The sequence below is a fragment of the Neomonachus schauinslandi genome, chromosome 1 (genome assembly GCF_002201575.2).
Source record: "Neomonachus schauinslandi chromosome 1, ASM220157v2, whole genome shotgun sequence".
In the NCBI taxonomy this organism is placed as follows: Eukaryota; Metazoa; Chordata; class Mammalia; order Carnivora; family Phocidae; genus Neomonachus; species Neomonachus schauinslandi.
In genome coordinates, this window is record NC_058403.1 from 213706763 (window position 1) to 213729330 (window position 22568).

General features: G+C 59.2%; 1 protein-coding gene across 1 annotated transcript; it reads right to left on the reverse strand.

Moving 5' to 3' along the window:
• Positions 1-8912: 8912 nt before the first annotated feature.
• PLK5 (polo like kinase 5 (inactive)) lies at positions 8913-15301 on the reverse strand. Its single transcript, XM_044918721.1, is given in 14 exon segments — positions 8913-9097; positions 9785-9916; positions 11176-11217; positions 11220-11332; positions 12286-12363; positions 12629-12713; positions 12896-12972; positions 13143-13269; positions 13369-13567; positions 13959-14054; positions 14156-14243; positions 14343-14472; positions 14938-15054; positions 15192-15301. Coding segments are annotated over 14 exon segments (1530 nt in total). The 5' UTR covers positions 15273-15301; the 3' UTR covers positions 8913-8932.
• Positions 15302-22568: the final 7267 nt, after the last annotated feature.

The window sequence follows — 22568 nt, forward strand, 5'->3', positions numbered from 1 at the left end:
CCACTGACCGGCCCTGGCCCAGCGGCTCAGCGCCGGCACACAGGAGGCGCTCCCAAAATATTTGTTGATTGAGTAAATGACAGGGCGCCGCGAAGCACTGATTTTCCTTTTACTCACACCAGATCTGGCCTAGTCCGGTGTTGGAGGGGACACAGGGCAACCTGAACACCCCGTCCGTGAGAATTTTGCCACCGTCCCCAGCAGCAGAAAGCACTCCAGTTCATTGGCTTGTTGTTGTTGTTGTTTTCAATTAAATAGCGTTTTTCTCCTCGGTGGTGGTGGGCGTCCTTACCAGACTCCAGTATCTTGGAGGGTGGATTGAGGGAGGCAGGCGATCAGGTGGGGAGGCAGAACGAGGTCCCATGGTGAAGGACACAGGCGGCCAGGCAACAGATGTCTGACTGTCAAAGTACATCTCACTGGGGAGCCTGGGTGGCTCCGTGGGTGGAGCGTCTGCCTGCGGCTCAGGTCGTGATCGCGGAGTCCTGGGATAGGTCCCGCAAGGTCCTGATCGCGGAGTCCTGGGATAGGTCCCGCATCGGATCCCTGCTCAGTGGGGATCCTGCTTCTCCCTCTCCCTCTGCCGCTCCCCCTGCTTGTGCGTGCGCTCTCTCACCCTCTCAAATACATAAATAAAATCTTTTAAAAAAATACATCGCATTATTCTCCCGTCTCCAAAGAGAAGTTGAGATTTGTCAGCGGAGAAAACCTCACCTATTTCCGTGGATTGAGAGCTCGAAACCGTTTTCAACTACCTCAGGCAGGTGATGAAGGTCAACATCAGTCCTAACCATCCTACTGAGAGCACGGACCTTCCGTGTGATTGGGTAAGAAAGGCTCTTTACTTCTGTGACTTTCCTCCCCAAAACTCGTAACCCATAACCATGAGAAAGACAGCAAATCTCAGTTGAGGGGTGTCCTACAAAATACCCAACCAGTGCTCCCCACGACTGCCCAGGAGTTCCCAAACAAGGCAAGTCTGAGTAAATGTCTCAGCCCATAAGGGCGTAAGGAGACGTGACAACTGAATGTCATGTGGGGCCTTGTGGGGTCCTGCACCGTCTCTAAGCGCACAGCTCAGTGGCGTGAAGCACACTCACACCGTCCTGTGACCACCCCCACCCTCCATTTCCAGAACTTTCCATCTCCCCACACGGAGACTCTGTCCCCACGAAGCACGGACTCCCCACCCCCTGCCCCAGCCCCGGCTCCCACCCTCTCCTCTCTGTCTGTGTGGACGGAACTCCTCCGGGGATCTCCTGGGAGTGGGGTCCTGCGGGATGTGTCCTTCTGGGTCTGGCTCCTCTCACTGAGCCCAGTGTCCTCGGGGTCCCTCCACGTTGTGGCAGGTGGCAGGATGTCCTTGGTGTACTCACCATCCATCACCATAGGGCATGATTATGATGCTATTGATGATATTCCCTATACAGTACTTTTGATCTTCATGAATTATTTTATTCAGAATGTCTTTTTTTTTAAGATTTTATTTATTTATTTGACAGAGAAGGAGACAGAGAGCACACAAGCAGAGGCAGAGGGAGAGGGAGAAGCAGGCCTCCCACTGAGCAGGGAGCCCGATGCGGGACTCGATCCCAGGACCCTGGGATCATGACCTGAGCCGAAGGCAGACGCTTAACGACTGAGCCACCCAGGCGCCCCCTTCATGAATTATTTTATAACTGCAAGTTTGTAGCTCTCAACCCCCATCGTGGGCTTCGCCCATCCCCCATCTGCCCTCTGGCAGCCACCATTCTGTTCTCTGTGGTTGAGAATCTGTTTGTTGATGGTGTTTTTTAGACACCACATATAAGTGGGCTCGTGTGGTATTTGTCTCTCTCTGACTTATTTCACTTAGCATAATGCTCTCTAGGTTCATCCACGTTGTTGCAAATGGCAAGATTTCATTCTTTTGATGGCTGAGTAATATTCCATTGTGTATATATAACATCACCATTATCCGTTCATCAGTTGATGGACATTAGGACTCTTTCCACAGTGTGGCTACAGTACATAATGCTGCTGTAAACATTGGGGTGCATGTGCCCCTCTGAATTGGTGTTTTTGTATTTGGGGGATAAATACCCAGTAGTGTAATTGCTGGGTCGTATGGTAGCTCTATTTTCAACTTTTTGGGGAACTTCCATACTGTTTTCCAGAGTGGCTGCACCAGCTTGCATTCCCACCAACAGTGTAGGAGGGTTCCCCTTTCTCCACAACCTCGCCAACAGTTGTTGTTCCCTGACTTGTTAATTTTAGCCGTTCTGACCGGTGTGAGGTGGTATCTCGTTATGGTTTTGGATTTGTATTTCCCTGATGTCAAGTGATGTGGAGCATCTTTTCATGTGTCTGTTGGCCCTCTGTATGCCTACTTTGGAGAAGTGTCTGTTCGTGTCTTCTGCCCATTTTTAATTGGATTATTTGGTTTGGGGCATTGAGTTGAGTCAGTCCTTAAGAATTTCCTTCTTTTTGAGACTGAATAACACTCCAGTGTATGGATGGACACATTTTGCTTAGCCATTCATCTGTCGATGGACACTGGGGAAGTACCAGTCTTGGAAAGCAGGTGGAGCATGGAGCTCACCATGTCACAGGATTCAGTGTACCTGGGAGAGGTTCTTCTTCTTGCTGAGCATGGTCTCCTGTGACTCGCTGCAGCCTGGAGCAGTGGGGTCTGCATTCACCCGGGGTCCAGATGCGCTTACTGCAGGTGCTGGTGGCTGCCAATGGGCCGAGGCTGCAGAGAAGACAGTGTGTGTGTGTGGGGAACTCACGGCTGAGACTCCCACTGTGCCCCACACCTGGTGTACCTCCGGCTGGGTGTTTTCTGCCCTGGGGGGGGTCCGGGGTCACTGCAGCCTGACACGACCACAGAACGCAATGTCCTGCTCTATGGGTTTGTCTCTTTTTCCCTAAGCTGTTAGAACAGAGTCTCTCCCCGCTACACCAAGGTCATTTGGGGCCAGTCACTGCCTGGGGGGGTCCCAGGCACTGGGGGTGCTGAGCAGCATCCCAGCCCCACCCCTCGATGCCAGGACACTCCCTTTCCCCTCCTGACAGTGTCTCTAAGGTCTCCCCGGGGTGCAGACCCACCCCTTCACCCCCATTTCTGTTCCCGGCTCTGGGTTCCCCCTCAAAAGACACAGCAGTGAAGATTCGCCTGCAGGACCAGTGGGCCCAGGGAAGACAGTCCTCCGCGGGGTCGGCTCGGTAAACTCCCATCTGGCCACAATGGCTCTGAAGTCCGAACCTGTCCCACGAGCCCACCCGAGGGGAGGCCTCTGCTCACAGTGTCCCGACACTCAATTCCGGCTTATTCCAAGCAGCCCTTCAGAGGGACTACGTCCCACCTAACACAGCTCATACTTGATTCATGAAACTCTTTAGTGTGGGAAATGTCAAGTGTAAATCCTAGCAGGGAGGAGAGGAGAGGCGACACACAGGACCTGCGTAGACGACCAGTGGCTCCGGATCTCGGGCAGCTGCACCTGCCGGAGGCCCACCCGCACCTGCCCACCGCCAGGGGCTCCACATTCCGACAGGATAAGGATGCTCGGCAGAACACATTAGAAACCTCAAATTGTGAACACAAATTTCTTTTTTTTTTAAGATTTTATTTATTTGACAGAGAGAGCAAGAGAGCACAAGCAGGGGGAGGGGCAGAAGGAGAGGGAGAAGCAGACAGCCCGCTGAGCAGGAAGCCCGATGCGGGGGTCCCAGGACCCCGGGATCATGACCTGAGCCGAAGGCAGACGCCTAACGACTGAGCCACCCAGGCGCCCCCAACATTACAATATTATTGAATATTCCCTAGGCTGTACTTTTCACCCCTGTGACTTACTTTATAACCGGAAGTTTGTACCTCTTAATCCCCTTCCCCTGTTTTGCCATTCCCTGCACACAATTTTGGTTTGGAACACCTATTTTAATTTTTTAAAAGTAATCTCTACACCCAACCTGGGGCTCAAACTCACAACCCCAAGATCAAGAGTTGCACACTCCTCCTTCCTTACTCCAATTTCACATTTTTCTTTTTACTCGAACCCACGCATGTGTGTTGAATTGTCCACAATGTTACCGGCTGGGGAAATTCAGGATCCCTCCCTCCCACCCACCCCCATCATAACCCTTGGCAACCATGAGTCTATCCTGCATTTCTAAAAAGCTGTCATTTCAAAAAGGTATCACGGGGCGCCTGGGTGGCTCAGTCGTTGGGCGTCTGCCTTCGGCTCAGATCGTGATCCCGGGGTTCTGGGATTGAGCCACGCATCAGGCTGCCCGCTCAGCGGGAGGCCTGCTTCTCTTTCTCCCACTTCCCCTGCTTGTGTTCCCTCTCTCGCTGTGTCTCTCTCTGTCAAATAAATAAATAAAATAAAATCTTTAACAAATTTTTTTAAATGTTGTATCAGGAGAATCTTGCAGTATGTGTGATCTGTTGGCATTGGCCTGTTTTCATTCAGCATCCTCATCGGGATTTTAGAACTTCCTCGTTTGGGAAGGGGGCAGGGTGGACCGGCCTATAGCCACCCTCTCCTCCCCGCAGTTCCATATCGAGGTGACCCATGTGCCTCAGTGTCCTCATCTGTTAAGTGGGGAGAGGAGAGCCCCCGACCCCAAGGCGAGTTGCACGAATTGGAGCAGATGGGGAACCAGATGCCCGCATCTAGGACCTGGACCCGGCAACGCTTTACGACGTCACACACGGTTGCCACGGCAGCAGCCAACCACGTCTTGCGCGGCCGTGCCGCCTGGCCCCTCCCCGCTTGCTGGTGATTGGAGGAGGCGTTGCATCACGCGCCCCACAGGCCAATGGGGACGTGGTCCAGACAGGCCGGGCACGGAGGATGCCAAGTTCCCCGCATCCTCCCGTTAACCGTGCTCTCCCCGGCTTTCTCTAAAAAAGAAAAAAAGCTCCGGCCCGGCATGCACTGGCTGCCATTTCCTGAAGCTCCACCCTTTGCAAACACCCACAAAGGGGAGGCTAATGACTTTATTTCTTGAGGTGCACAGTTACCCTGTTTGAAGAAGATTCCAGAAACTCGCAGCGTGGGGGCAGCGTGGGCACCTCGCCCCCTCCTGAAGTTCTCACCCACAGAATAAGAGCTGGCCCAGGAGGTCACGCAATTACTACGTTGTGTGGGCGGGTTATTTGCTGCGCTGGCGCGGCTGGCGGCACACAGGTGGGGGCGGGTGCTCTAGGTGGGCACTGCGCAAGCGGGCAGGTACACACGCTGAGGGCGTTTTTCCCCAGAAACAGCCGTCTGGGCAGAAATGGGGCGGGTCCTCTGCATGTTTGGCAAGTGTACCAGTTAGCTGTTGCTGGGTGGTAACAAATCAGCCCCAAAGCAAGTGACTCGATGCAGCAATACACACTTGTCTTTTTCCTATATCGTTTCTGCAGGTTAGGAACTCAGAAGCGGTTTGGCTGCCTGGTTCCGGCTCGGGGTCTCATGAGGTTCCGGTCAACACATGGGCCAGCTGGGGCTGCCAGGTCTGAAGGCTCGGCTGGGGCTGGAGGACCCACTGGCAGGCTGTCCACAGGGGCTATTGGCAGAAGGCTCGCCCCGTGGGCCCCTGCCCAGCACTACCTGGGCATCCGCAGGGCACAGCAGTGCAACCCACCCCCCAGCCTGCGACCCCAGAGACCGCCAAGCAGAAACCTACAGCTTTTATGGTAGAGCCTCTGAAGCCACAGACTGTCACTGTTGACATCCTACTGGTTACCCGGGCCAGCGCTAGTCCCTGTAGACGGTCTACATGAGGGTGTGGCTACCAGGACACTGGAACTGTGGGGCCATCTCGGAGGCTGCCCGCAGAAGACCATCTGTCGGGAGGAAATGCACCAGGGCAAAGCAATATGACCACGGGATGTCATCATCCCTTTCCCCCTCTCCTGGACTCCCCTCTCTCCTTCGAGGTGACTCGGCTGGCAGGGAGAGGTCATGTAGCTCAGGCCTGGCCAACAGGCCTCAACTTGGGACTTTTGCCAGGACCACCCTGTCACCAGGCCGCAAGAGCCTGCTAATGAGTGAAGTCCAAACCACAGATGGTAGCACAAGAGATGGAGAGAGAGAAAAAGAGAGGGGCAGACGGAGACCCTACCTTCGTCTGAGCCCCACATCCAGCCTTGCCTGCAACCGTCTCTTCTGACCATTTCAGCATTAGAAGCCCATCCTTCATGTTGCTCCTAACAGTTAGGAGGGGTTTCTGTCCTTTGTAACACGATGCTATCAACAGATGAAGGGCACAGTCACAACGCATCCACCACGCATGGACACGTCCCTCCGCCACGAGCAGGAGCGAGGCGCCCACACCTGCAGCCCCCGGGGATGGACCCCGAGCCCACGACGCTCAGGGAGGGAACCAGACACAGAAGGCCACGTGGCATGTGAGTCCACGTGGGTGACACGTCCGGAACAGGCTCGTCCGCGGCCGCGAAGGGGGCTCGTGGGGGCCGGGGGCTGGGGGAGGGTTGGAGTGATGGCTGATGGGGGTGGAGTTTCCTTTGGGCTGAGGGAATGTTCTGGAACTTGATAGAGGTGATAGTTGCACAACATTGTGAATACACTCAATGTCACTGAGTTGTGCACTTTAAAATGGCTAATTGCGTGATACGTGAATTTCCATCAATAACAATAATGATAACAATAAAAGGACAAAAAGACCAGGATGTATGTGCCCAGTGTTTGCTCTCTCCCTCTGCCGGCTCCTCTCTCACCCACACTCCCTTCCTCCCAGATTCTCCAAGGGCTCTCCTAGTTCCTGCCCCTCTTTTACACAAAACAATTTCTCTTCCCACATCAGGCCACACCAAGGCATGTGACCTCCCTGACCCATCCACCGGCTCCCTCTGTCTCCTCCCCAGGCCCTGACCGGCAGCTCCCCTTCACCCCGTGTTTGCACCAGACCTTTATACCCGGGTGCAGAAATGCATCCAGGCCCGTGGTTGCAGGGGGGGAAAGCAAAGTCACACTGATGGCTGCCTCCCTTTCTAGGGGGACATAAGTGTGCGTAAACAGAAGAACCAGGTGAGTGGCTCTGTCCATGTGCAGTTTGTCACAAATAGGTGGCATCCATGCTTTACTTTTGGAATTGATAGTAGGTGAAAAGGAAAAGCCCTGTTTGGAAGGTGTCCAAGGCCCGGGTTCTGGTTCTGGCCCCAGGCAGTTACATCCTACTGGGAGCTCCCCCCACCCCCGCCCTGAAGGCAGGTGCACCCACAGGACATGGGGTCCTCAGCAGGGCTGTGAAGGATCCCGCGTGGTGCTGCCGCTCTGTCTGAGAGGCACCCCCACCCCCCCGTGGCCTCTCTCCCGATGGACACGGTGTGGGCCCCAGCCAAGGGACAATGACAGGGACAATTATGGGCTCACGCTCTGTGTGAGGTGCTGTGTGGGCACCGGACTCTCCGCTTCTCCCAAAACTGTCACTTTGCATCTTTATTGCTTTTTTGCCTGATTACGAAGGAAACGTGCTTTTAGAAATGCAGCATTAGGGGGACGCCTGGGTGGCTCAGTCGTTAAGCGTCTGCCTTCGGCTCAGGTCATGATCCCAGGGTCCTGGGATCGAGCCCCGCATCGGGCTCCCTGCTCGGCGGGGAGCCTGCTTCTCCCTCTGCCTGCCTCTCCCCCTGCTTGTGTTCTGTCTCTCTGACAAATAAATAAATAAATAATCTTTAAAAAAAAAAAAAAGAAATGGGCGCCTGGGTGGCTCAGTTGGTTAAGCGACTGCCTTCGGCTCAGGTCATGATCCTGGAGTCCCAGGATCGAGTCCCTCATCGGGCTCCCTGCTCGGCGGGGGGTCTGCTTCTCCCTCTGACCCTCCTCCCTCTCATGCTCTCTCTATCTCATTCTCTCTCTCAAATAAATGAATAAAATCTTTAAAAAAAAAAAAAAAAGAAAGAAATGCAGCATTAGGCCTGTAAATACTTCAGTTTCTCTCTCTGAAGCAGGGTCTCTCCCCAGCCCTGCGGACATTGGGGTGTCCCGGGTGCTGGGGGCCGCTGAGCAGCCTCCCTGGCCCCCACCCACTCGGTGCAAGCAGTGCCCGCAGTGTGACAATCACAGTCGCCCCGAGTCATCGCCGGGGGTCCCTGGGGGGGCAGCACCGCCCCCCGCTGGGAAGGACTGTCTAAGGATGAGCACCTTCTAAAAACAAAACTATAACAATGTTACACATTTAAAAATTCTCAACATCCATAAATGTCCATTGTGCATGTTTCTCTGAGTACCTCTCATACACATTCAGACCTCTGTTTGGGCGGCAGGTGGAGAAGTCTGTAACTTGCCGAGTCAACTCCTCCCCCAGGAACCTGACTTGGAGGATTTAGAACCCCGTCTCCTGGCTTCCCCAACCCCACAGGTCTCGAATCTCTGCTGTCCCTGCACTCTGTTTGCTAGCTGGCCAGCTCCTTCCTGGCCTCGGGTCTTTCTGAGAATACCTTGCACAGAAGCCCCAGTTCTTGATCAGTCCGGGGCTGCCAGAGCACGGTCGCCCTGTGGACCACGGTCACCAACTTCCCAGCCCGGACACCCACTTTCTGGCTGCTCGGCCATCGAGCAAACGGCACACGCTTCAGCACTCTGGTCACGGCACGACCCCACGCTGGTATGAATTCTTGTGTTGGCGGCGATCTGGCCCATCTGTGTCTGCCACAAAGGGCACAAAGGGCAGTGGGCTCAGAGCCTGCCGGTCTAAGTGTCCCCTCACCGATGCATCTCAGACTCCACCAGAGAGGCAGACAGCCGGCTAGATGGTCAACTTCTCTTTAATGAAAAAAAGAACAAAGCCAAACAAAAGTCTGGGTTGCACAGTCATGACCCGAGGGAAGGACCCCCACCTCCCACGCTCCCCTGAGCCGTCCCCAGGGACACCCCTCTGGGGAGACAAGAGACCCGGAACTGGAGCCAGGGGCCTGGTCCCCTTGCAGGGGACACTAGATGCTCTGCAGCATGTGGAGAGCATGGACAAGGTGCAGCCGGGCAGCCGGGGAGCAGCCGGGACTCTGCAGGGTGCCCGGGGGGCAGGAGGTGCTGGGCTGGCCGCGTTCCCAGACCGTGAGCCGCAACTCCTCACCCTGGCCACTCAGCACCAGGTGAGTCTGGTCGTCACTGCAGCTGATCTGCCGGGGGGTGAGGAGCCGGGGTCAGGGAGAGGGGGCCCCCCATGCCCACCCCCACCGCAGCGCTCCAGGGAGTAGGACAAGTGGACCGAGGCTGACAGCCCCCTGACCTGGGTCTCAGCGCTGCCGCACCCCCAGGAGCTCAGGGAGCAGGGGCCGAGGGCTCTACTGTACCCATGGGGAAACAGGGCTCAGATGGGGACTCCCCTTCCCAGGGCCACCCCGTGAGACCCCCACCCCGAATCCTGTGACCTGGGTAAACCAGCTTCCCCAGCGGATGTCCTCTCTAGCTGAGACCCAGCTCGGGGCAAGCGCGCTAGCCACGTTCTAGTCTGAACAGAGAGGGAGGTTTTGCTGTAACACAAAATAGTAATTTTTTAAACTAACAACAGAAGCATTGTACAGGACTGCTTCTGAAGTCTGTTTCAGGACTGGCTGCGATTTGTCAGCAATTGCCAGGACTGCTCAGGGAAGCCTCAATCTAGAAATGATTTTCCACTGAAATGACATTTGGGCGGCTACGAGGTGCCACCCCATGAGGATGGCCCGAAGTTACATTTTGCCAGTGCAGTTTTGTACTTAGGAGTCAACATCCCACCCCCACCAAAGCCAGCTGTTCCTGGCCCCCCCCCCACAGCGGGTGCTCCCAGCGTGCCCCCCGAGGACGAGGGCGCCCCGAGCGCTCACCTGCACCGTCCCGTCACTGAAGAGCAGGAGCGAAGCCCGCGCGGACGCCAGGACACGCAGCAGGCAGAGACTGGGGGCCGCCGGCGGGGTGGGCATGGGCCGGGCCCCCTCCTGTACACAGACCCAGCCCCGCAGGTCTCAGGGCTGGGGGCGTCCGCACCTGCCCAGCCCGGCCCGGCCCCACCTGGCCCTTACCTCTCGCAGCCGCTGCTGAAAACAGCGGGCGAAGAGCCGGAGGACGGCCAGCTTGGCGCCCAGTGTGCTGGGCACGTCCCTTGGGGTGAAGGTTTCCAGCTTCCCCCGGGCAGGCATGTAGGACACTTGGCTGGGGGTGCGGTACAGGGTGGTGCCCGCTGTCACAGCCTCTATCCTGGGCACTCGATGCCCGAGGACACCGTCCCGCCGGCCGCGCCCCCTCGGATGGGAGTTTGGAGACCAGCTCCGCACTGACCCACCTCTCTCCGTACCGCCAGCCCCCTGGAGCTGTGTCCATACTGAGATCCCAGCCAGCCCCCAAACCGCTCCCTCTGCCACCTTCCCATCTGGCCTAACGGCTACTCCGACCTTCCTGCCGGCAACAGGAGTCCAGATGCCAGCGTCCTGGCGTCCCTCCGAGACCACCACCCCAGGCCACGGCCACTCCCTGCCCAACTAGTCCAACCACCTCCCTGCTGGCTCCCTGGGCCTCTCCTGCCAGCCAGGTCACGTTGAACGTGTGCCTCGGACCCACCCTTCCTGTCCCGACCACCACAGTGGCCGTCAAGGCCCGTGACTTCACGTCTTCCCCGTGTCCTCATGCCACGCCGTTCCTCACACCCACCGGGCTGCGTCCCACGCCAGGAGGCTTTGCACATGCTGTTGCCTGTGCCTCAGACTCTGTTCCTGCTGGGCTCCTTCTCATCCTTTCTGTCTTGCCTGAATGTCGCTTCTTCAGAAGCCCCTCCACAACCCTAACCCTCCGCCCCCTGAGTCGGTCACCTCAAACACTTCATTTCTTCAGAAAATTGTCTCCCGGAATCACCTTGGTTACTTATGTAGCATTGTCCCCCCTCCAGCAGGCAGGGAGTCCCCCTGGGTGCGCACAGTAGGCGCTATTTTAATAAACACTTGAGGAGGGCGCCTGGGTGGCTCAGTCGGTTAAGCGACTGCCTTCGGCTCAGGTCACGATCCTGGAGTCCCGGGATCGAGTCCCGCATCGGGCTCCCTGCTCGGCGGGGAGCCTGCTTCTCCCTCTGACCCTCCTCCCTCTCATGCTCTCTGTCTCTCATTCTCTCTCTCTCTCAAATAAATAAATAAAATCTTTAAAAAAAAATAAACACTTGAGGAATGACTGAAGAAAGATGGGGGTGGACAGGAGCCCCACGACTTACTCCCCCGGGGGGCGCAGGGCCATGTGCGTGCCATCCCGAAGCAGGACACCGCTGCCCCCATCTGACAGCTGATAGCCGAAGCCGTACTTGCTGGAGTAATCCACCCACTTGGGGGCCCAGAGGATGGGCCGCTGCTCTCCCGGGGGGTCCTGTGTGGCTGGGCACAAAAATGAAGTGAATTGAGCAAGGCGGGGTGGGGGCTGGGGGAGGAACGGTGGAGACGCAGAAGATGCAGAGCAAAGTCCAGGGGGGCAGAAAACCAACTCTTGCCTTGCGGGGGGGAGGGACGACGAGGGGCTGGGGCACCTGCCACCTCTTGAGAGGAGCCCTTCTGAACCGTGTGTAACGCCCAAACTCTACAGGCTTTGCTGGATTGCATTAAGAAAAAGTGTGTTAAAAACAAATCGATCGGGGCGCCTGGGTGGCTCAGTCGGTTGGGCGACTGCCTTCGGCTCAGGTCACGATCCTGGAGTCCCGGGATCGGGTCCCGCGTCGGGCTCCCTGCTCGGCGGGGAGTCTGCTTCTCCCTCTGACCCTCCTCCCTCTCATGCTCTCTGTCTCTCATTCTCTCTCTCTCAAATAAATAAATAAAATCTTTTTAAAAAAATCGATCAATGGCCTCTGGAATCCTGGATCGGACCCTGGCAGAGATAAAAGGGCATTAGTGAGGAAACGGGCTCTCCAGTGGCCGGGGGAAGCTGGGGGAGCGGCAGGCAGAACTCTCCGGGCTGCCTCCCCTGTAAATCTCAAAGTATCTTTTACTGTTTCTTTAGGACATCTGAGTAAGTAAGAGTTGGCTCCAGCTGACGGAAGAATCTTAACGTCCAGGGTCCTTCTGTGCTACAGAAGCAGAAGAATAAGAAGAACCCCACTGGGTCCTTTGAGAAAGAAAAGGCTCCCAGGACAGTGACCCAGGAGGGGCAGGACATGGGGGGCTGGGGGTTCCAGGACCCTGGGGTGCAGGATGGGCGTCCCTGTGCCCTGAAGCCTCCCTCAGCTCTGCCCCCCAGGGGAGCCCCAGAAATACCCAGGGGGCCCTGGGCAGAGCAGGGCACTTTTCCTGGGATGTTAAGGGACAGGTGGCCCCTGTGGGCCTGGCTGGGTTCCTACCTGGGAGGCCAGCGTCCAGGCAGAGCTGCAGGTTTCTGATGGCCACCTCGACCTCCTGCCTCTGGCCCCCCGGGGGCCCTGGGGAGACAGATCTATGTAGGGGCAGGCCTGTCTGTCCCCGCCACCACGAGGGGCCCCTCCCACCAGCCCTGGCCCAAACAACCGAGTCTGGAAACATCTTATTTTAAACCCAGAAGGATTCCGGCCATCTTTCCCATTTCACAGGTGGGAAAGTTGAAGCCGGGAGAGGGGCCACGACCCTGGCAAAGCCCACTAGTTGCCCCCACCTCCATACCCTCACTCCCCACCAGCAGCGGGGGCCGAGGATGGAGTGTCCGCTCACCCGCCGGGTCACTCCTGAGGGTCCCTTGGGTGAGCAGGTGGACGGGGACCTCGGGGTGGGGAGCCCCTCTGTCCAACAGGGAGGCCTGGGGAAGAAGCAGCAGGGGTGAGGGGAGGGAGGCCCTGGCCCCCAGGAGAGGCCTGAGGTGGGTGAGGGGCTCCATCCTCTTCCCTCTGAAGACCACGCCCCCCGACTTTTCCCTCTGCCGGGTCTTGCTGTGAGAACACCTTCCGCGTGCCTCCGCGAGTCCCTGCCCGGAGCCCTCACCTCACGGCCGCGCTCCATGGAGTCAGGATCTGAAGCCTCTTCTCCTGGACCCGACGCCTCGCTGGGAGTGAAGGGGCCTGAGGGAAGCACAAGGAGTTTCGGGGGGCAGAGCCTGGCCCCGTGCAGCGGGAAGGCATCTGCCCCCCAGGCCCACCCCTGCCACAGGTGGGAAGCAGGACAGGTGTGTGAGGTGCGAGCCGGCCAGGCAGGTGGGGGCAGGGGAGGGGTGGGCAGGTGCACTACTCACATGGCGGCCGGCCCTGGGTCCGCAGCAGCCGGCCCACCTTCCGGAAGAGCCTGCCCAGAGGCTGGGGCATGGTGAAGATGGGTGCGCTGTAGCAAGAGCGGGCCGGCAGCCGGTCTGGAGTGAAACCCTTCGGAGCGGGGCACCGCGGCTCAGCACGCGGCGCGGGCCGCCCGGCTCCTGGGCCTCGGCCCCCCAGGGTGGGCCCCACCCGTGGAACAGCACACACCTGTGTGAAGAAGTCATCCTGCAGCAGGAGGTCCAGGCTGGGCCGCTCCGCCGGGTTGGGCGCCAGCAGGCGGGCGATGAGGCGGCGCGCGTTGGGTGACAGGTGGGCAGGCTCGGGGTAGCGGCCGTCTCGGATGTTCTGGTACATCTCCGACAGGGGAGCCACCACGAAGGGAGGGGTACCGGTCAGCACTGTGTACCTGACCCGGGGGGTGGGGGCGGCAGGAACCTGAGTGTCTGCTTGCACCTGTCCCTGCATGTACCTCGTAACTATATATACCCAGGTCCGCCTGTGTATCTACCACCTGCACATACCTGTCCACACCTCTGTGCGTGCTCAAACCTGTCTTCCCTCGCACGTACATCCCCCATGTGCCCTATTCATACCTGCACACTCGCATGATGGCAGGCGGGTGCTCCCCACCTGCCCCACACCCGCACACACCTGTCCACATCGGTCCTAGGCATGCTCACACCTGCCTGTCCCCCGTTCAGCCTCCCCTCTGTAGGCTTCCACCTGTCCTTACCTGGCCCCACCCGGGCCCTCCTGCCCCTCTTCCCCAGGCCCGGGGCTCCCCACGACCCACTCACATGATGCAGCCAAGAGCCCAGATGTCTGACTGGCAGGAGTGCCCATTCCTGGAGATGACCTCTGGCGCCAGAAAGTTTGGGGTCCCACAGAGCACTCTGGGAGGGGATAATGGCGGGCTCAGGAAGGCCGGGGCCCACATGCCAAACTGGTCCCACTTGTGCCTCCCCAGAGGCACTGTTCAGAGCCCCTCACTTACTTGTGGCAGTGGCCCCCTGGCCCCACCCTGGCAGCCAGCCCCAGGTCTCCAATCTTTACCACCATGTTCCTGTTCAGGAAGAAGTTACCTGCCAGAAGGGGCGGGCCGAGGCTATGAGGGCAGAAGCCACACACCTCCCGCCCCTCCCCCTGGCCCCCCCCCCCCCCGGACTGCCCTCCACGCTCACTGGGTTTCAGGTCGCGGTGCACGATCCGCCGCTGGTGCAGGTAGCGCAGGCCGCTGACCAGGCCCCGCAGGTAATAGCGCACCTCAGGCTCCGTCAGAGTCTGCCGCGCCTCCAGGACGTGGGCCAGTGACTGCAGGTGCGCGCAGGTGGCCGCGGCAGCACCGAACACGCAGACGGACACAGGTAAGCCCGGATGAACCCAAAGAGGAATACAGGAGTGCAGATGGGCCCAGATGGCCCCAGGGAAGTTTGAAAAGGGCCAGGGGATCAGAGATGAACCCAACGCGGGTGCATGCCGGGCGCAGGTGAGCCCAGGTGTGCTCAGGAGGGCTAAGGCGGGCTTGATGGGGTTAAGGTGGTCCCACATGGCCACAGATGGAGATGAGATGGGCCGGATGAATAAACTGGGCACAAGTAGACACAAGTGAGTCGGGAGAGCCAAGGCGGGCACAGGTGCGAAAGGATGAGCACAGATGGGCCTGGTGCGGACACAGGCGGAGACACAGAGGTGGACACGGATGAGCACAGCAGACGGACGGGGGGTGGGGGGGTGGGGGGGGTGGGGGGGTCCCTCTCCGCCCAGCCCCCGGGGCACCTGGCGGCTGCAGTACTCCAGCACCATGTACACGTGCTCCCGGTCAGCAAAGTGTCCGTGCAGCGCGACGATGTTGCGGTGTTCCAAGCAGCTGTGCAGCGCGATCTCGCGCTCCACCTGCAGGCGTGGCCCCACATGTCCACGCCCCGTGGTGCTCAGGCCCAGGGGCGTAACCCCACCCCCCAGGGTAGGGCTCTCTCTGGGGACCCCCTGCGAAGTGTGGGGCCCCCGGGGCACGGAAGGTCTGGACCTACCTTACCGCGGGAGCGCAGTCGCGCGGCCCCGCCCCCGGCACGAGGCACCACCTTGAGGGCGAACACGGCGCTCGTGGACATGTCCACCAGCTTGTAGCAGCGGCTGAAGGCACCCTGCAGTGGAGGGGGACGCACCCGCTCAGCGGCTACGTGGGCGCAGGTGTGCAGACGGGTAGCCAGGCCTCTTCATATCACATACACACACAGACGCAGGAGATGCATGGACACGCAGCTCACACCCTCACACCCGCAGACGCACCCCCAGGAACACGGAGGAAAACGCAGGGACGCGTACACAGACGTATCCATCTCTGGATACATCCAGCCACCGGACCACAGTACAGTAAGTACGTGAACACACGACACAATTCCACACCCAGACACGGAAAGCGCACACAGAGATGGAGAGCACGTTCAGATACGGACCTGGAGACAGCACGACAGAGTTTCTACAAAGACCCGATACCTGCAACACGTCCACACCCCTGGACGCACAACCCATGGGCACAGCACAAGGCGCCCAAGACCGGCTCCCGGCGCACAAAGCACACCGGCGACGGGTACAGCACAGACCCGGGCGCCCAACCCAGCCAGCACACACCAGACCCCAAACTCGCGCCGACAGACGGCGCACGCCGAAGTCAAGCCTGGGGGCGCCCACCTGCTCGCCGGGGCTCGAGATGGCGCGCGCACACCCCTCCCCGCCCCGCCGGGACCCCGGCGCGGCCCGAGACCCTCCCGCGGACTCGCGGAGCCGGGGTCCGCACCTTGCCGATCAGCTTCCCGCGCCTGTAGACGCGCCCGGAGCTCGGATCGCGCAGGAAGGCGGAGACCGGCGGGCACCAAGTGCGCCGCCGCCGCGGCCCGGGTTCCATCCCGCCGGGGGCCTGGCGGGCGCTCTGCGCGGGCACTGGCGCAGCCTCCGCGGGACCACCTCTGGGGCCTGCGCGGCGCTGGGGCGCCTCTTATAGGCCGAGGGGGAGGGGAGGGGAAGGGAGGGGCGGAGCCCGACGCTGGGGGCGTGGCCAGGCGCCGGAGTGGGCAGGTGCGCTCCGAGGGAGGGCGGCGGGCGTGGGCGTGCGGGGACACCCGACTGGCAGGAGTTCCAGTGACAGCCGAGCCCGCGCCCCGCGCGCCAGCCCTGCGCCAGGCCGGCGCTTCCAATCCCGCTCCTCCCGCCCAGCCGTGAAGTGTCAACGTGCCCATTTCCCCGAGCAGGAAACAGAGGTCAGAAAGATTGTCTCATTCTCTTAGAGGCCTCCGAGGGAGAGGCGAATGGGAGTGGGGGCCTGACAGGGTTCTCGTGGCACTGGGGAGCCGTGGCCGGATCCAGAGGGCAGTGAAAGAAGCCCGGTATCTCTCGGGCTGGGGCTGCTTGGGAAGGGAGTGAGTCCTGGCGCCGGGACCCAGGAGGGGCAGAGCTGGGGGTTGGGGGTATCATATATGCAGGTCACTAGGCAGCGAGAAGGAGCAGAATCTGGGGACCGAAGGGCAAAGGCGGGTGTGTGACTCCTGGCCTGGGCAGCCAAGGAGAGGTGGTGGATGAAAGGACTCGTGGGCAGTCTTGGACCCTCCTAGGAACCGTAGCTCAGACTCAGTTCCAGGCTCCTTCCTTGTGTTCTCTCATGTCACCCTGACATCAGTCCTGGGACACAGGAACTGGCCTCGTCCCCATTGTACAGATGAGCACACTGAGGCCCGGGGAAGCTGTGGCTTCCGAAGCCAGGAAGGTCAGTGCTGGATTTGAATGCAGGCAGCTTTCTCTGGATGCCACAGTATTAATCCCCAAATGTTACATAACACGAGGAATGGGGAGGGATTAGCAGGGCTCCCTGTGGCTGGAATCAGGCCTTGGAATTTTCCAGAGACCAGATTTTGGAATCTGGCCCTGTCATGCTGCCAGGGACGGGAAACACCTTCTGAATGGTCACATGTCCAGCTGGTGTGTCAAGCAGGGGCACGTAGGGCATGGGGGCCTCTCAGCGTGCCCCAGGGCAGGGCCCAGAGCAAGACTCCGGGACTTTTGTGGGGGACTGGCCTCAGCACCAGGGCCAAGGAATGCAGGCCACTGTTGGGGGCCAGCTGGCTGCAGCTGGGGAGCCCAAGTTCCCGCTAGTGGGAACCAGGAGCAGCGTGACAGAAGGTGGGTGGCTGGGGGGCCATGGGTCTGGGCCATCATGTCACTGTCACCCCAGGCTCTGCTGGCTCTCAATCACACCCCTCCTCTGCGTGTTAACTCAGGCATCCATTTAGCTCCTACATATCAGCATGTGGAACCTGCACGGGGCCCTGCACGCCCAGGACAGATACACTTGGCCCTCATGGAATGACTGCTAGGAGATCACCCGACTGAACCACGGCCGTGGGTCAGGACGGCCTCCAGAGGCCAACGTGTATAAGCCAGGCCCCTGGCGGGCAGCTGCTAATCCTTGGGCGCTGTTCTCAGCCCCATTTTACAGATGAGAAAACCAAGACTCAGGAAGGCAAATGCAAGCCCAAGATTGCTGGACTGCAAGTGGCCGAGGCCCACCTGGAGTCTAGAGCCGCTCTCCGCACCCCCATACCATCCCGCTGGGCTTCTGCCCCAGGGGCCCTGGGAGCTCTGGCAGGGGCAGGTGGCCGAGCTCACTGAACCCCTCTAAGATCCTGGCTGGGAGCCTCACAGCCCACCTGTCACCTGCACAGATACCTGCTCTGCCCCCTCTCCCAGCTGCCCATTGTGTTTTCCCGGCTGAGCCTCTACCACAGGGCCGGGGACACCTCCCGTTCTCTGCCTGCCCCCTCAGCAAGGACCCTCTCCCCAACCACTCTAGAATGAAAAAAAAATTACAATGAAACAAAAAACACAGATGTCTGTAGCAGCATAATTCACAACAGCCAAAAAGCCAATGGACACACACCAAGTGTCCACTGACATATAATGGATATGTCACACGATGCGGTCCGTCCCCACGCTGCAATATGATCCAGCCTTAGACAGGAAGGGACCCTGACACCTGCCACGACGTGGAGGGACCCCGAGGACACTGGGCTCAGCGAGAGGAGCCAGACCCAGAAGGACACATCCCGCAGGACCCCACTCCCAGGAGGTCCCCAGAGGAGTCCCGTCCACACAGACAGAAAGGAGAGGGTGGGAGCCGGGGCTGGGGCAGGGGGTGGGGAGTCCGTGCTTCGTGGGAACAGAGTCTCCGTGTGGGGAGATGGAACGTTCTGGAGACGGAGGGTGGGGGCGGTCGCAGGACGGTGTGAGTGTGCTTCATGCTGCTGAGCTGTGCACTTAGAAACGGTTACAACGGTGAGTTTCTGTTACGTTTGCCACAACAACAAGGAATGAAGACCGTGTTAGATCCCCCACCCTCCGCAAAAGAAATCACAGCGTTAGGAGTGCACTAATACCCACAAATTTATAGATGGGTAAACTGAGGCAGCGTGCCTGGCAAGCAAAGGACTGCAGCATTACAAAGGGGCTCAGTGGGCTGCCTGAGCCTCCCATGCCGACCCCTGCCCAGGTTCCAGAGGCGGGGCTGGTCTCTCGGGCCGGCACCTGGCCTGGCCACCCACCGCTCCCGCCCGGAGCCCCCGTGCTCCAGGCTATAGTCTGTTCCTTCCCTGACCTAACTCCCCAGACTCAGCACATTTCCTGGGAGAAATGCCGGGAAGCTTTGCTCCAAATACCTGCTGCAGGCAGAGGGGGCGGCTGCTGAGACAGCCCCCCGCGGTGAGACTCCTGGAGGCCTCCCTGGGGAGGTGTTAGCCCATGGGCATGTGGGTGGCACAGTCTGCCCCTTCCGGAAGGTGCCGGAGCTGGAGCATGAGGCTCTGGGTCCCTTTCTGGCCTCCTGGCCTTTGAAATGCCATAGACTCTCTCGTGCCTGGACTTGTGAGCAGTCACCCCACCTGGCAGCTCCCTGGGGACGGCCAGGAGCGGAGCGGCCACCACACTCTGGAAACCCCATGACTGTGGCCACGTGCTGTCTCCAGACTGGCCCAGTGGTGTGGGGGAGGCTAGACCCGGCTCCCCCCCAACCCCAGGACCAAACTCTGTCCTTGCCTCTCCCAGCCTCATGCGCCTCGCTGGCTCCTTCTAGAAGCCCTGCCCTCTCCTGTCCTCCCAGACCCCGCTCTGCAGGCTTTTTTCCCACCCTTCTTCCAAATCTCTTCAGTTATCCTTAGCGGCTCCTCTTCCTCCTCCCAATGCCTGCAGCTTGGGTCTGAGGCCCCTGTCCCCGTCTTCACTCCCTCTTGATGACATGGGGCAGGCCAGCAGGACGCCAAAGTGGGAGGCTTGTCTCTCCTCCCATGTCTCCATCTGGGCTCTGCCAAACACAGAGCCTGAAACAAGGGTTTGGTGCAGAGCAGGTGTGAGTGCCTGGGGAGGATGGGGCATAGGGCAGGGTGGGCCCTGGTGACCCCTGTGGGTCCCCAAGGAACTGGGTACAACATTCCTCAGGACTGTCTACCTAAGAGGAAGATGAGGGAAGCGTCAACTGCCTGGCTAGATCAGGGGACACAGAGTGTTTGGGCCCTTGGAGGCTCACGGAACCAGGGGGGTGGCCGGGAGCTGGTTTCAGGGCCTGCTCTGGGACCCAGGGGCAGGAGGCTCAATCTCTTCCTATGAGCAAGAAGTCCTCCAGAACCAAATCATATTCAGACTAAGGCCTGCTGATTCGCCCCCCCATGGCCCTCCCACCCACCCACTCACTCACCCCACTCCAGCCGCCCTGGCCTCTCTGCTGGTCCAAGTTCCCATACCAAGCTCATCCCAACCTCAGGGCCTTTGCATATGTCCTTCTCTCTGCTCATGATGCTCCCCATCCCTGAGTCTCCTCCCAACGGCCCCTTCTCATCTTCGAGGGCCTAGGCAAGGGCCACCCTTGTCCAGGAGGCCACCTCCACCCCTCGATTCCCTTTGTGGTCCCTCACAATCTGAAATTATGTCATTTCCTTGCAGATCTGCTGGTTTTCATCCCACCAGACTGGGCACGCCACATGCGGACACGGGCCTGTGTTTGTCCCTGCTGTCTACTCCATAGGTGCTGACCTGTTGGGTGGCCTCATGCAAGTTCAGACCCTCCCCGGGCTCCCCACAGCCTGCCCACAGAGGGGGCATCCTCAGGGTCCAGAGTGGGTGCTTCTCCTCTGGGGGGAGGAGGACACCTATCCTGGCATCCTCTCTCCAGCTGCATGCTGCTTCGACTCCTCTCCAGGGACATCGATTGACTCCGGCTGTGTGCACTGTGCTGCGTGAGCATCAGACCCGGCCAGATTTCCACACGAATAATCTCTATTTCATCTGCTTGGGTCTTTTTACCAATTATGAGAAAAGTAGCTCAATGTCACGGGAGATCGTGGATGAGATCCTGGAACAGAAAAGGGAAATTAGCTAAAAACACACACATGGTGAAATCCATATACAGTTTGGAGTTCGGTTAATAGTAATAGTAATTGCTAATATTATTAATTAGTAATAACAATATGCCAGTATCAGTTCCCGAGTGGTGACAAAATTGTTTGTTTCCTGGGGCTATTGTAACAAATCACCACAAATTTGGTAGCTTAAAAAAAAATCACCATTTATCAACCTCACGTTGTGAAGTCAGAAGTCCTAAAACAAAGGTGTGGACAGGGCTGGTCCCCCCAGGGCTCCCGGGAGACCCGGCTCCGGCCTCCTCCTGGTCCGCGGCAACCCCCATCCTCACTGCCAGCAGCGCGGGGTCTGCCCATCTCTGGGACTCCCACCCTCTGTCTCCCCCTTGTGAGGGCCTCGTGAGGACACCGGGCCCCCGGGAACCCAGGGTCACCCCCTCCTCGGGGGCCCTGACAAGGTCCCCTCTGCCACGTGAGGGGACACATCCCAGGTCCCGGGACGAGGATCTGGACGTCTTGGGGGGGGAGCGGATTATACCACTGATGACAGAGGGTAGACAGAAACTCTCTAACATCTTTGCAACTTTCTGTAAATCAAAAATTACTCCAAAATAAAATTTTTCTTTAAAAAAATCTGAATTAGAAGGTCATTACAGAAATTCAGAGAGAACCTACAAGGCAGTAACTCGGTCACCCATAGCCCTGCCCCAGGACCATCGTGGGCAACACGAGGGGTGTCCCTTTCCCCTTCCTGTCTGAATGTATGTAACATACATCTTTTCCTCTCTATAAATGGCACCATGTCATGCATAACTTTCTTGATGTTTCCACCTAACCATGTACCTGAGATGACCTGCCATGTTCAGTGAGCCTCCCGAGCTCCCGCCCCTCTCTGCCTCCAAGCCGACCCCCTTGCTCCCTCCGCCCCCCACCAGCCGCACAGGCCCCCTGCCACGCCCGGTCCTCACCTGGGCCTCCAGCCACCTGGGCTTTGCCCGTGCTGTCCCTCTGTCCCCCTGCTGAGAACGCCCTCTCCCTCACACCCTCTGCTGCCCCGCTCCCCTCCTCCTCCAGGTCCTGCCCCCAGGGTCCCCAACCCAAGCAGTTCCCCCCAACACACTCCCTCCAAGAAGGAACTCAGGACACCCATTCAGATGTGGGGGAGAAGCCGTCCCAGGCCCTCCGGGTCCCGCTGCCCATCAGTATCCCTATTAAGTGGGAGTGAGGATTCATCTCTGGGCAGCTGCAGAAACCCAGGGTTCTGGGGCAGGGGTGGCAGGAGCCCTCCCCCCCACCCCCGCCCCGGTCCAGGCTCCTCTGGAGGCTGAAACATCCCGGGGACCACGTGGCCAGGCCTGAGGCATCACAGGACGCCACAGGTAGTTGGGGTTTGGGGGGGTAGGCAGAGACCACGGGATCTGCTCATGGGCATTTCCTGAGCCCCAAGGCTGCAAGACCACAGAGGTGGCAGGAGCTCAGCTGACCCGCATCCACGGGGACTTGTAGTCCGCTTGGCCTGATCCCCCCTGGCCCTGCCTCAGGGACGGTACAGGCTAGAGCTCAGGGTAGGGGATCGCACTGCCCCCCTGTCGGGGGTCTAAGCCAGGGCACAGGAGGGGTGGAGGGGCTGAGATGCCGCACACCTGCAGTCTAAACCTCATAAGCACCCCTCCACCTGCACGAGGTATTTCGAGCTGAGCGCTTGGCCTCCTTCTCAGGAATCTGCTGAGTCCAGCTGAGCTGTGGCCAGAGGACAGAGGACAGAGGCAGGAGGCTGGGGCCCGAGGGCGCAGAGGTGGGGGCGCAGGGCCCAGGACACCCTATCTTCACCGCATCCCCATCTGCCACCACGCTCCATCCCCAAGGCGCTAGGCCCCCATGCAGGCCCCAGCACCTGCTGTGTCCCCTCCCTGCAGGACACAGCGCCTGCTGCATACCCTACTGAGCGCTTGAGTGACTCCTGTATACACAGCAGGACACAGTGCCTGCTGTATGCACTCCTGCAGGACA